This window comes from Myiozetetes cayanensis, unplaced genomic scaffold (assembly GCF_022539395.1).
Source record: "Myiozetetes cayanensis isolate MyiCay16 unplaced genomic scaffold, myiCay2020 scf18, whole genome shotgun sequence".
Lineage (NCBI taxonomy): Eukaryota > Metazoa > Chordata > Aves > Passeriformes > Tyrannidae > Myiozetetes > Myiozetetes cayanensis.
In genome coordinates, this window is record NW_026087389.1 from 11,423,397 (window position 1) to 11,435,837 (window position 12,441).

General features: G+C 41.8%; 1 protein-coding gene across 1 annotated transcript; it reads left to right on the forward strand.

The window, feature by feature from the left end:
- Positions 1 to 335: 335 nt before the first annotated feature.
- Positions 336 to 11,326, forward strand: SEC61A1 (SEC61 translocon subunit alpha 1). Its single transcript, XM_050313005.1, has 12 exons — positions 336 to 431; positions 1,746 to 1,813; positions 2,491 to 2,556; positions 2,647 to 2,725; positions 3,522 to 3,653; positions 4,475 to 4,584; positions 4,791 to 4,944; positions 5,292 to 5,452; positions 6,078 to 6,275; positions 6,691 to 6,882; positions 8,140 to 8,216; positions 8,980 to 11,326. Exons 1-12 carry the CDS (start codon positions 425 to 427, stop codon positions 9,164 to 9,166), a joined length of 1,431 nt encoding a protein of 476 aa, XP_050168962.1. The 5' UTR covers positions 336 to 424; the 3' UTR covers positions 9,167 to 11,326.
- The last annotated feature ends 1,115 nt before the right edge of the window (positions 11,327 to 12,441 follow it).

The following is a 12,441-nucleotide window of genomic DNA, read 5'->3' on the forward strand; positions in this document are numbered from 1 at the left end:
ATGAAAATGCAAAACCAGAAGACAAGCGTTAAGCGTTTGTTTATTTGTCTATCAGTTGAAATCTCCTAGAGCAGCGGTACGAATCGTGGTAACCACGCCACGCGGCCCTCCACCCACGGCCGCCCGGGAGGCTCGCTCTCTCACCGCGCCGAGATGGCGGTGGGGGTGGGAGCAGGACCACAACTCCCGGCAAGCCGCGCGGCAGCCCAGTCGCCCACCCCGCGGGGGGTGTGTCGGTCGCCGTGGCCGCAGTGCATGCAGGGAGTTGTAGGCGCGCCGCGGCGGAGGCGGTGGGAGGTGCCGCGGTCGCGCGTGCGCGGCGGCGGCGGCGGACGCTGCGCGTGGCAGGAAGCGGAAGGGGGCGGGCGCGCTCGGAGCCTGACGTGTCCCTCCGCGGCCGCCGCTCGCCTTCTCCGGGGCCGCCATGGGCAGTGAGTGCCGGGGCGCGGGGGGCTCCGGGGGGCTCCGGGGGCCGGGCGGGACAACGGTGGGATAAGGGTGGGTCCCCTCGCACGGGGAGCTCGCTCGCGGCGCGCCCCCCTCACGGGCACCGCGCTGGCCCCCCCCCCCGCACACAGCCAGGCTGAGGGGCGGCGGGACCCCCCTGGTTCGGCGGGTCCCGCGGGGCTGCTGCTTCTCCCCTCCCCGGGGGTGGCGGCTGATCCCGGGGAAGGAGCTGTGTGCCGTGCCGGGCTGAGGGTGCCGGGGCGGGGGTGTCCCCTCGGGCGGGGGGCACAGCATTGCCCCAGTAAAACTACAAACTGTGTCTGCAGCCCCAGGGGATCCGAGCCAGGGGGAGTCCGCAGAGTCCCTCACCTCGAGGAAAAGCTGCTTGAAAAGCGTCTTAGCCGACTGGAATATTGTTGTAGGTGTAGGAGAGAATCTTTGTTTGGTTGAAAACCACGGCCGAGTGCAGCTTTTCAGGCATAATCGCTTGAAATTAGGGGTATATCTTTTGTGGGCTGGTCTTAAAGTGTTACCAGGTTGCCACTGAAGTTGCAGCCTGCCGTGAAGAAGTGGAAGCCACCAGGAATTTCAGTTCTTCTGTGTTGTCATGCTCTTTTTAGTTCAAATCAGCCCAAAATATGAGTGCAATCTTAGATGTGTCTTAACCAGGCTACCATTAACCCTGTTCAAAATCAGATCTCTCTGCTTGGGGGAGAACTTGTGACTTTTTAAATACCCTCTTCATTTATAGGCTTATTCTAAGATAGACTTTTCTGATCTAAGGATGTGTCATTTTGGCTGGGAGGGCATCATGGCACAGGACTTCTGTAAAGTAACTTGAATTGGTGCTTGTGAACAGTGTGTAGGAATTCTTAAGCTGTGTGGCCCAAAAGTAATATATATACAATATCCAAGGTAGGTTTTTCTCAAATATCAGACTCAGGGAGAAGCTACCATGAAGTAAAAGGTCAAGGGTAGTGATAAACTCATGCAAAGCAGTGACCAGGGTTTTTTGGTGCTGTCAGCCTATACAACGAAATAGGAAAAAGCTTGACTTCTTTTTTTCAGTTCTGTTTCCAGTTCATAATGTACTTAAAAGTACTAGATGAATCTCTGCCTATCTAGAACAGATACGAATTTAATAAAACAAAATCCCAAATCACAAACCAACCAATCAAGAAAAAAATCCCCAGAACTGGGCCTTTTAATGTGTAATGTACACGTCCAAGTTGAATTTTGCTTGAGCTTGTCCCAGTATTCTCTGTGTTCACTTTGTCTTTTAACTCATTTCCATACAGTAAAATTTCTTGAGGTGATCAAGCCCTTCTGTGTTATCTTGCCTGAAATCCAAAAGCCAGAACGGAAGGTAAGTTAATAAAATTTTCTTCGTAAGTTTGTATTTGTATAATGTAAAATGTTTACAGTTGGCATTTGTGGGATTTGGGGTTTCTTCCCTGCTGGGAGAATGGCAGTTTTTGGCACAATTGTTTTTAGTGAGATCCTTGTCTGGCTCATCCGGTGTTGTGGATGGGGCTGTACCAGGAGTACATTTGCTGGTAAATGCAGTTGTGCAGAGTTGGTTATGCCACAGCAGTGTGTGGTGAGATGTTGGAAGCAGTACAGAGTGTAAACTAGAGCAGGTTAGAACAGCAATCTTTGAAAATCTTTGCTTCATAAATTCTAATCCACGATTATTTGCTAAAATAAGCTGCTCTGTATTATTGTTTCTTTCTCATCATAAGCTCTTTCTAATGAAAATGTAAGACTCATTTCTGTGGAAGGACTAGAATTACCTTCCATTGACATAAGCTTGTTTGTTTGGATTAAATTTTCAATAAATCTTTATAATTTTCCTTGGTCTTGTGTGGGATAAAAGGGATGAACTGTAAGTTATTTTCTTTAGGATGTCCTGTACTTTGTCTCTTTACAAGAAAATCAAATGTGCTACTCTGAAAGTTTGCCTGATTGACTAGGTCTTGTTATCTTGACAACTTTATCATCTGGTGTTGGATTTGGGTTTTGTGGTTTTTTTCTTCCCTCTAGATTCAGTTTAAAGAAAAGGTGCTATGGACAGCTATCACACTCTTCATCTTTCTAGTATGCTGCCAGGTAGGTTTCCTTCTTTTGTTTTTAAGGAAGAGCTGAAATGTTTAAAGCATGCTATGAAGTCTCTAATTTAATCTCTGCTTGGAAATGCAGATTCCCTTGTTTGGCATCATGTCATCAGACTCGGCAGATCCTTTCTACTGGATGAGAGTGATTTTGGCATCAAATAGAGGTATGGTCAGTCTTTCAGGAGGGCTTTTTTTTTAGCTTGAATGAAAATGGGTTTGGACTTGTTCTTACATTGCACTCTATTTTAATGAAGATAAAAACTGAAGTAGAGAGGGAAAAGTCATTTTAGATATTATTTAAAATCATAAACCAGTGTGGCAGTGGGAAAGGCACAACTTACAAAATGAGTTTGTGGTTGGCTGTGTGCAGTCTATTTATGCATAAAAATGGAGCTTTTTTTTTGAGGGAAATGGTTAGGGAAGAGACAGTTCCTAATTACCTGCATTGCTGCTGTTGCAAGCTTCTGTAAATATTCCAAGGTTTGTGTTTCAAATCATATTATATGTGTGCTGTGGTTTCCTGGGTGGCATCTTTGAGTCTCTTGCAGAAGATTGAAATGCATTGTAGTTTATATAGATTTCAGTTCCTTGAGGAGGCTTTCTAATACAGGTATGAATTAAGAATGGTGACAGTTTCCCAAATTCACTTTGTCATTCTGTATCATTTGGGCTATCTTACCAGTCTGTATCATACCTTGTTTTATGCAGAGTAAATCTGTTTTTGACAGCAAAAGTCTTTTTCAGTGGACATATTTTTGAGGTACTGAGCAGTACTACATACAAACCCGATTTCTAACAAGCTTATGTTATCACTGATACCTTTTACATATATGGAGATTTGGAGTTTTAGATCTTCTTCGTCATGATGTAAAGGGTGGGAAAAAAACCTTTGAACTTCAGAAGTGCCTGGGTATGGTACACCCCAGTATTTTCTTTCATTGTTCTTCCTGTGTCTGGCAGGCACGTTGATGGAGCTGGGCATTTCACCTATTGTCACTTCTGGGCTCATCATGCAGCTCTTGGCAGGTGCCAAGATAATTGAAGTTGGTGACACCCCAAAGGACAGAGCTCTCTTCAACGGAGCCCAGAAATGTGAGTAACAGCTCATGTTGTGGTTTAGAGCATCTGTCCCCAACAGGAGAAAGTGTAACTTTAACGTGTGATGAATGGTGGAGTCAGAAATGTGCTGTGTTCATGTTCTGCTACAGGTGTCTGGACTTCATCAGTCTTTTACTGCCTGTTCTCTGGCTTGCTGGCTGTTAAGCTTCAGAAAAGTGTGAAAAGTATCTGTGCAATTGGCTTTGCTGCCATAATCTCCCCAGATAAGCAAAGCAATATATAGACTGTGGGGACTCAACTTTTGAACTGTGATGGGCAGCATTAACCTGAAAAAGTTCATAGGGATTAAGATGTTTGTTGTAGCTGTTTATACCTTGCAGTTTCAAGCATGGTTCTTTTCTCAGCAATAAGGGGTCTCTGTGCTCAGTTGGTAATGACTTTTAGAAAAAAATGAGTGTTCTTTAGCTATTTAATGCTGTACCACACTTCTAACTGATCTGTTTACTGGAAAAAAGAGTCATAAATTGCTAAAGTAATATCTTAACACCCTCAGAGTTTTCAATATCTAAAGCAGTCTTTGGTAACCAAACCCACTTGCTGCTAAGTATATTTGTTTCTGAAGTTTTTTTGTGTATAGCTATTTTCAGTGCCAGATTTCAATCACAAACTTAACTTGTCCTTGATTTTAAATATCTTTTGACTTATGTGTCCCTTCCCAACTGTTGTGGTTTAACTCTGGCTGGCAACTAAGTATCACATGAGACACCTGCTCACTCTCCCTCAAGTGGGACTCTTGATTGCCCTCTGAGGTAAACTCCAGAACAAATACATATGTTTTTCTATTTATTCCACAGTGTTTGGAATGATCATTACCATCGGGCAGTCTATTGTCTATGTAATGACTGGAATGTACGGAGACCCATCGGAGATGGGTGCTGGTATCTGCCTGCTTATCACAATCCAGGTAACTTCTAGTCTTCTCTACTTACTCTTCCCCTGAAAGGGCCAAAAAATCAGCCTTTTGGGACAGCCTGCCTCACATGCAGAGAAAAAAAGGATGCAAGTGTGCCTTCTTCTTCATGTGGTCTTTTCTTACCTTTTAATATGCGTCATTTTTTTAACAAATAAAAAAGGCATGGAACTAATGCTATATTCCTTTTTCTACTGCAGCTTTTTGTTGCTGGATTGATAGTTCTGCTCTTGGATGAGCTCCTCCAGAAAGGATATGGTCTTGGCTCTGGCATCTCTCTCTTCATTGCTACCAATATCTGTGAGACTATTGTGTGGAAAGCATTCAGCCCCACCACGGTGAACACGGGGCGAGGTAATGTGGTGTAGACCGTGTTCTTTACAGAAATTTTGTACAAAAAGGCAGTATCTCTTTTTTTTTCCACTGTATTAGCAGAATGGCAAATGCTGTTACTGGCATCTGAGCTGTGTATTTGCCATGTAGTGAATCTTGCTAATGCAGCAAGTGCTGCTGTGCAAAGTCCAACCACAAAGACATTTCCTTTTCAGTTTATGGTATGGTACAAGATATTTACTGAACTTGAATTGGAGAAATCCCATTCTGAATCCTGCAGTACCAAAGTATCCCTAATGGAACAAAGCACCGACATTTGGAGATAATCACAGCTCACCTCTAACTTGTTTTTCCTTTTCCTTTTGAAGGTATGGAATTTGAGGGAGCCATCATTGCTCTGTTTCATCTTCTGGCTACTCGTACAGACAAAGTCAGAGCTCTTCGTGAGGCCTTTTACCGTCAGAATCTCCCCAACCTCATGAATCTGATCGCCACCATCTTTGTCTTTGCAATTGTCATTTATTTCCAGGTCAGTTCGAGTGACAAGGGTTGTAAAACTGTTTGTATGGAAGTAGGTCCACTTCCTTCTGCATTTCACTTCTATATTTTCACAAGACAAATTTTTTTACCTTTTTTTTGTTTGTTATGCTCTGCCTTTTCCTAATCAGTTCCCACACTTGCTGTAGCTACACAAAAGACTTGAGGCCTACTTTGGTCTCTGAAAAAAGAAACCAAAAAACGAAAAAAAAAAACAGATGAAAATGCACATGTGATATTGTCTAATCCAGCTGCTATTGCTTTTTACTGGAGAATACTTTGAAGTCTTTAGGCCTGTGTGTCTCTTACTGTCTGTTGCAGCAAATGTATCTGTTGAAGAATATAGAACGTTTTCATGTTTCTCTTCCTTGATGCTTTGTTCAGTCTTCAGGTAGACGTCAGAAGAAATCTGAAGTTTCATCTTTCATCCCTTCTTATGTGTGTGTGTTTATGCAGAAGGGTTCCCCTGGAAGCCCTCTGGGTGGAGTACGTCTACTTGCACAAAATTATTGCAGCTTTTTTCTGTTGCTGTCAGGGCCTTGCACTTGCAGTTTATGACCTTTGATATGGGTTCATGCCCAGATGTAATGGGGAACTTCCTTTTGGAAACTTTTCAGGGCTTCAGAGTGGATCTTCCTATCAAATCTGCTCGCTACCGTGGCCAGTACAACACCTACCCTATCAAGTTGTTCTACACTTCCAACATTCCCATTATCCTTCAGTCTGCCCTGGTGTCAAACTTGTACGTCATCTCCCAGATGCTTTCTGCCCGCTTCAGTGGCAACTTACTGGTCAGCCTGCTGGGCACTTGGTCTGTGAGTATCCCTTCTGATCTTGCATACAGCTTTATAAGGCACCGTTAGAATGTGTGGCTGAAAAGATGCTCTCTGAATATTAAGACATGCTTCTACAGGGGGTCATGCACACTAGATGCCTAAATCAGTAATTTGTTTAAATTAAGGGTAGTGTGTGGGACCTGCTGTGATAAATGTAGAAGTTAGATCTTCATTTACCTTGTTCCTTGGGCTGTTCTTTACTGTCAGAGTATTTTTTCTGTTCATTATTGCATTTCTGCTTAGACAAACTACTTGTGATAGTAAAGTCGAGTCTTTGTGTGCTGCTGCAGTACTAATGATACACAGTGACACAAAGGTGATACAAACCCAGGCTTAGCTTAATGTCTAAGAAAAATGGTGAGAAGATTGGTGACTGCTTTCTTCCCTCTTCCAGGACACATCGTCTGGAGGCCCTGCTCGTGCTTATCCAGTTGGTGGACTCTGTTATTATCTGTCACCTCCAGAGTCCTTTTCTTCAGTGTTGGAAGACCCTGTACATGCAGTTGTTTATATTGTATTTATGTTGGGCTCCTGTGCTTTCTTCTCTAAGACATGGATTGAAGTCTCTGGCTCCTCTGCCAAAGATGTAAGTTTAAAATGGCAAATTATGTCAGCTTATCTGATGAAATAGTGTTGTAAGAATAAGACTTTCTTCTGAAATAGCTGTTCTGCTGATTATTTTGTTGGTAATATTTATTGTTTGTGTAAACAGGGACTGTGTCTTTCTTGTAGGTGGGGAGCATGGGTTTTTTACTGCTTTTCCAAAAACAACATCAAAACTCAAATAGTTGCATTCATTTGCATGAGGAAATTTAGAACATGGAAACATCTGATCATTGTAAGAGCAGGCAAGGCAGCAGCAGAGGCAGGAACTCCTTCAGTGCCACATGACAGGTGCACCATGTGCAAGGCAGTTGCCACTTAAGAAATTGCAGGTAAAGCTCAAATAGCCAATGGCATAGAGAGTTCTGAGCTTCTTTTGTGGAAAGATTAACTACAGGTTGTTATTTTTAACTTGAGAGTGCTAATAATGGAGAATATAGTGCAGGGCATTAATGTACCTGAGCCTGGCTTCTCACAACTTCCATTTGCTACAGGATATATACTTCCCTGATACTAAGTAAAATTATTTTAAGTTCATGTAAACAAGGTCAGAAATAAAAGTTGATCATTCATTATGTAAATATTCACTATATATTGGAAAACTGGCAGCTTATTCATCTGAAAGTGTGTTTTCTCAGTACATGGAATCAGTGACGAGCATCTTCAGAAATTCCTCTGCTAGAGTTTGTTACCTGCAGTTGTCAGTAAAATGTTTGCAGGGTACCACTGTAACGCTGTATAATTGCAGAAATCCAGTTTAAGAATAATGTTTCAAGAAGGGATTCTAAAATCTGGTTTTCTAGTATGGCACTACAAATAGTTCCACTGAATGTGGAAGCTGAAACTGAGTGGATACTTCATAGGATGGTTTCACTAGCATCTACTAAACCCTAATCAGGAGAAGGGTGGGTGGCAAAACGTGTTGAATTATGTGTATGAGAGCCTACCAATGTCCAAATTTTCCTCTTCTCAATAGCACTAGAGTTATCCAAAAAGCTTTATGTAATCAACAGGTAGAAGAGTGCCTGTGATTGCAAACTCTCTGGAGTTAAAGCAGTGGATATTTTAAGCTTAGATGAATAATGTAAAAAACAATCCAAAACCCAAAACAATGCAAAAAAAAGCCCAAGCCCACCACCATTTACTGCAGTGTCTTGCTTCCGTTTCCTCATAGTACTGCATTCCCTGACCCTGGCAAATGGCACTAAACTTACTTGCTCCATTCCTTGATTCAATGCAGGTTGCCAAGCAATTGAAAGAACAACAAATGGTAATGAGGGGCCACAGAGAAACTTCAATGGTACATGAACTCAACAGGTGAGCTGCACATTTCACTGGCTGTTTATGCAAAGTGTTATGGCCAAACACATGGCAAATTCTGCTTTGACTTCCATTGTCTAGATCCTAGAACACGGATATTCTTTCGGCTTCAATGTTACATGCGTGAGGCATAGAATATTGTCTCATTAATGGAAGACTTGTGCAGCTTATTCTTACCTTACAATCAGAGAATTAGCCATAAGTTCCAGAGCTTTTATTTTCTTGTTATTAAATTATTTTTTAGCCATCAGCGCGCTTGTAGCAAGCGTGGGTAGAGCCCTTTCAAATCTTCGTTCGCGAAGCCTAGCCATGATTAAATTATTTAATTTATATAATTTTTTTCAGGGTAGCCATAAAGTTAATCACTGTGCTTAGTTGCATGGTGGACTGTAATTATTACCTTCTCCCCTTAGCACAGCATTTTTTTCCCCTCCAGTCAGGTTGAGCTTTTCATTTCCTCACCCAGTATACTGGCATTATTGCCAGTTCCTTACCTTGGACTACAGACCCATAAGAGAAGAGAGTATTCTGCCCTTGACTTTTTTCCATTCATGTGGTTCCACTCCTGTTTTCTTAACCACCTGGTTAGATTATCTCTGTAGTGGTCTTTCCTTTCTCAGCAGGATTGCTTTTCTAGAAAAATCCCGCCTCTGATATAGTTACTTTCCATAGATCCCATGTATGACTAACCCTCTGTATTTGTTACTATCCTGAACAAACTCTAATGGCCCTTCTTCTGTTCTTGTTTTGTGTTTTGCAGGTACATCCCCACAGCTGCTGCATTTGGTGGGCTCTGTATCGGTGCCCTCTCTGTGCTGGCAGACTTCCTTGGGGCAATTGGGTCTGGAACTGGAATTTTGCTGGCTGTCACTATCATTTATCAGTACTTTGAAATTTTTGTAAAGGAACAGAGTGAAGTTGGCAGTATGGGAGCTCTTCTTTTCTAAACCTAGCTTCTCATGGACCCAGGAAAGAGGGGAGGGACATTCTCAAAAGGGTAGCCAGTGAGGTGGAAAGAAGTATCATAAACTTAATAATGTTGTTCTATAGAAACACATATTTTAATAATGTTTCCAAAGCACATTCCCTTATGTTCAAACTTTTCTAGCATACGGTTTGCATTTTATAAATTGAGGAGGAAAATGTGCAAAAAAATTTTTCTTAAGAAAATTGTTTTTTTAATTATGTGTTAGGAGAGTCAGCTTTCTGACTTGGATTTAGTTCAACAATTCTTGGGATTTTTTTGAGCCCCTTTCAAATTTAGTAACCAGAAGCCTTTGCAGGTTTTAATAAATGTTTGTTAAATGAATGTTGGAAGGGATTTTTTTCCATTTAACTTGGTTTTGCAGCTCCTTTGCAGTAATGGTGAGAAAAATCTCTCCATCTAATGCTCAAGTTTCCATGATTATGGTCGTAAGCACAAACAGTGTTTAATGTGTTTGGGTATTTTTTCAGTATGGCAGATTTGGAAGGCAGTTGTTTCTTTTTACTAAATGATATCTCTAATTCCAAATGTCTTGTCTTGTAATTGCTACACTAGACCTTGTCAGATGTTGAGTATTGGCTGGAGACTGTTGTCAGGTTTCTGAATAAGAAAGGAGTATGTCCTTTCCCACCAGCTCTCCTCCATAAGCAGAAAACTCAGGTCAATCTCGATTCTGCCAGAGCCTGTGCCTAAGAGTTGCTACTTTGAAACTTGGTCAAACCGGCAGCTTTGTAAAGCCTTCTAATTAGTGTTTATTGCCATCAGTGGCAGTACTGCTGGTTCTGATGCTGGCTGAAAAAAATGGGTGTTATGGCTGCTTAGATGCAAATCTGCTTGTGCTCTCTGCTAGAGCGAAGTTTCTCTCCTTGATAATGAATTCTGGTCTTGTAGCGATCGGGATGTTATCTGACTACTCATATCTAGTGAATTTTGAGTCTTATTACCACAAAGGACTGTGGAAAGAATGTATGTTACTTGTCTGTTTCTGCAGATCTAGATATGAGACCCTTGTCAGATAACCCCACTAAGGGGCTTATGCAGAAGGCTTTTCCATCCTATAATCTCATGGATTTGAGTGGTACATAGAAAAATACTTTCTCAGAAGGTATTGGGACTCCTCCTTTTTTGAGGATCACACCTTCAAATTGGGGACATTGCAGCAAAGGCTTTAATGGACCAGAATAATACTTAATTTTCCATTTTAATTTAGATTGTCAGTACTAATCAGGTGCCTAGGACCAAATGCAAATATTTGTGTACGAGTCTTGTAAATAACACTTTTCCTCAATCAGTATTTGACAACATGGAAACCAAAACAAGGAGTTGTAATGCTGGGATGTTTCTCTACACTGCATCAACATGCCTTCTGAGCATTTTTGCATGTTGGGCTGACGGTATATGAGTCACTGTTCCTGCTGGGAGTGGTGGGACTCTTACGGACCCAAGGAGCACAGATGACATCCAGAAGCCCTTGTTAATACCCTGAGCTCAGGTACCAAATGCCTGAGGAATCTGCAAATGTGGAGTGAGATGCACCTATCAACAAAAATCAAACTCCTGGGGTGAGGATCACAATTGGAAAAGGAATAAAAGTATTGGGATAAAGGATCCATGAAATTCTCACTGTCAGCCATTCACTATTACTTCACACTACGTTCTATCATTTTTCTGTTTTTCATCAAGTACTAGTGCACCACAGCACAACTGTGATGTGACATGGGGACATTTAAAGAGTGACTTTAAAAGGAGGGGGAAGGAGCGTGGTGTGGTTCTGTTTTGGGTATTTTTGTCGTCATTTTTCCAGGAAGCCCAGCGCAAACTTTGTTTTGATACAAAAGACTCCACTTTTTGGGCATGAAGCTCTGGCTGGGCTGGAGCTGTACTTGTATTTTTGGTCATATCATCTGTTTGAACTGGTTGCAGTTTAGACTGTTCTCTCTTCAGTGTCTAAGCAGCACTTGTTCTGTGCATCTGTATTTTTGTTGTGGTGAAATCTTTGTCTACTATGAGGCAGCTATGTCCTCAAAGCAGGACCTTCTGGTCATACAGTGGATGTTCACAAAAAGAAATAATGCCTAAAAAATCTGCTTTATAATGAAATAAAGTACATCTTTGGAGCTAATGCTTGGTTTGTTTTGTTTGGGTTTTTTTTCTGAGTTGCAATTCAAAAGGCACTGCTCAAGTAAATAGTGGGAGAGTAGGGCCATGATGTTTCTGTGGGAGATACAGTGCCAATCTTTTTGTAGCATGATAGTAGTAATAGGATGTTAATTGAAACAATGCAAACCTGCCCATATTCACAATATGCCCTCTGAGTTTCTAAATTTAGAGTAAAGGAAAATTTTGACTTCTTCCTGAGTAGAAATATCCCAGTACTTGAAAGCAAATTTGCTTAAAATACTGGTACTGGATGCAAGAAGTTCAGCCAAGATTTTGGTTGTCATTCTATACAGCAGCTTGATTTCTTCCTTGCTGTTTTCTTTTTCACCAGGAAACTTGCACTAGATAACTGTGGTTGCTGTAGGAATATAAAGTCATCACAGAACTAACTGGGGTCACTGTAGATGCGATGAGTTACCTGCAAAGAACTGGGGGCAGACACCAACACCAGGGCAATGCCTGAGATCCTCTTTCTGCTGGTGGCATTTTAAGTGCAAAATTCTTGACATGGCCTTTTCTTCTGCACTGCAGCTTTTCCCATAGCACTTAACTGCTGGGTCTTTAATTTTTGTCCCTTTTGCCGTTATTCAGGAAGCCTTAAAAACCATCTGTCTTATTGTAGTTCACGTACTCCTAGAGCCCATCTCCGTATAATTTTGAGATGGCAAACAAATGGACTTTTTTTCCTAATTTCTCAAGCATTTTGTTGTTGCATTTTTATATTTATAAATACATATATATAAATTACTTTTGGCTGCATCTTTAAAGGTTGTTGCTTTACTCTAAGCATTGTTGCTTTACTCTACACTTACATGGCTGTCCTCCCATGATTTCTCTAGGGGATAACCTTGTCCTCCTACTGTAATAACTGATTTGTGAAGCAGATTTCTCAACCATCTTTCAGTAAAGGAGGAAGCCGAGTGGCTTGGTAATTTTGTTTTCCCTAATTGTCCCCTCTTACAGAAAGGAATAACAAGCTTTAGGTGGCCTTCAGTTTTACCACAGCTCTAGGGAATCTCTCTCCTGTGAGCTGTGTGTTTACAGACGTGGTGGGACACGCTGTGAGATCCTCAGTGA

Excerpts from the sequence above, each read along its gene's own strand:
- SEC61A1 (XM_050313005.1), top strand. Across the intron at positions 5,453-6,077 it reads CAATTGTCATTTATTTCCAG|GGCTTCAGAGTGGATCTTCC; the intron begins GTCAGTTCGAGT and ends GAAACTTTTCAG. Across the intron at positions 6,276-6,690 it reads GCCTGCTGGGCACTTGGTCT|GACACATCGTCTGGAGGCCC; the intron begins GTGAGTATCCCT and ends TCCCTCTTCCAG.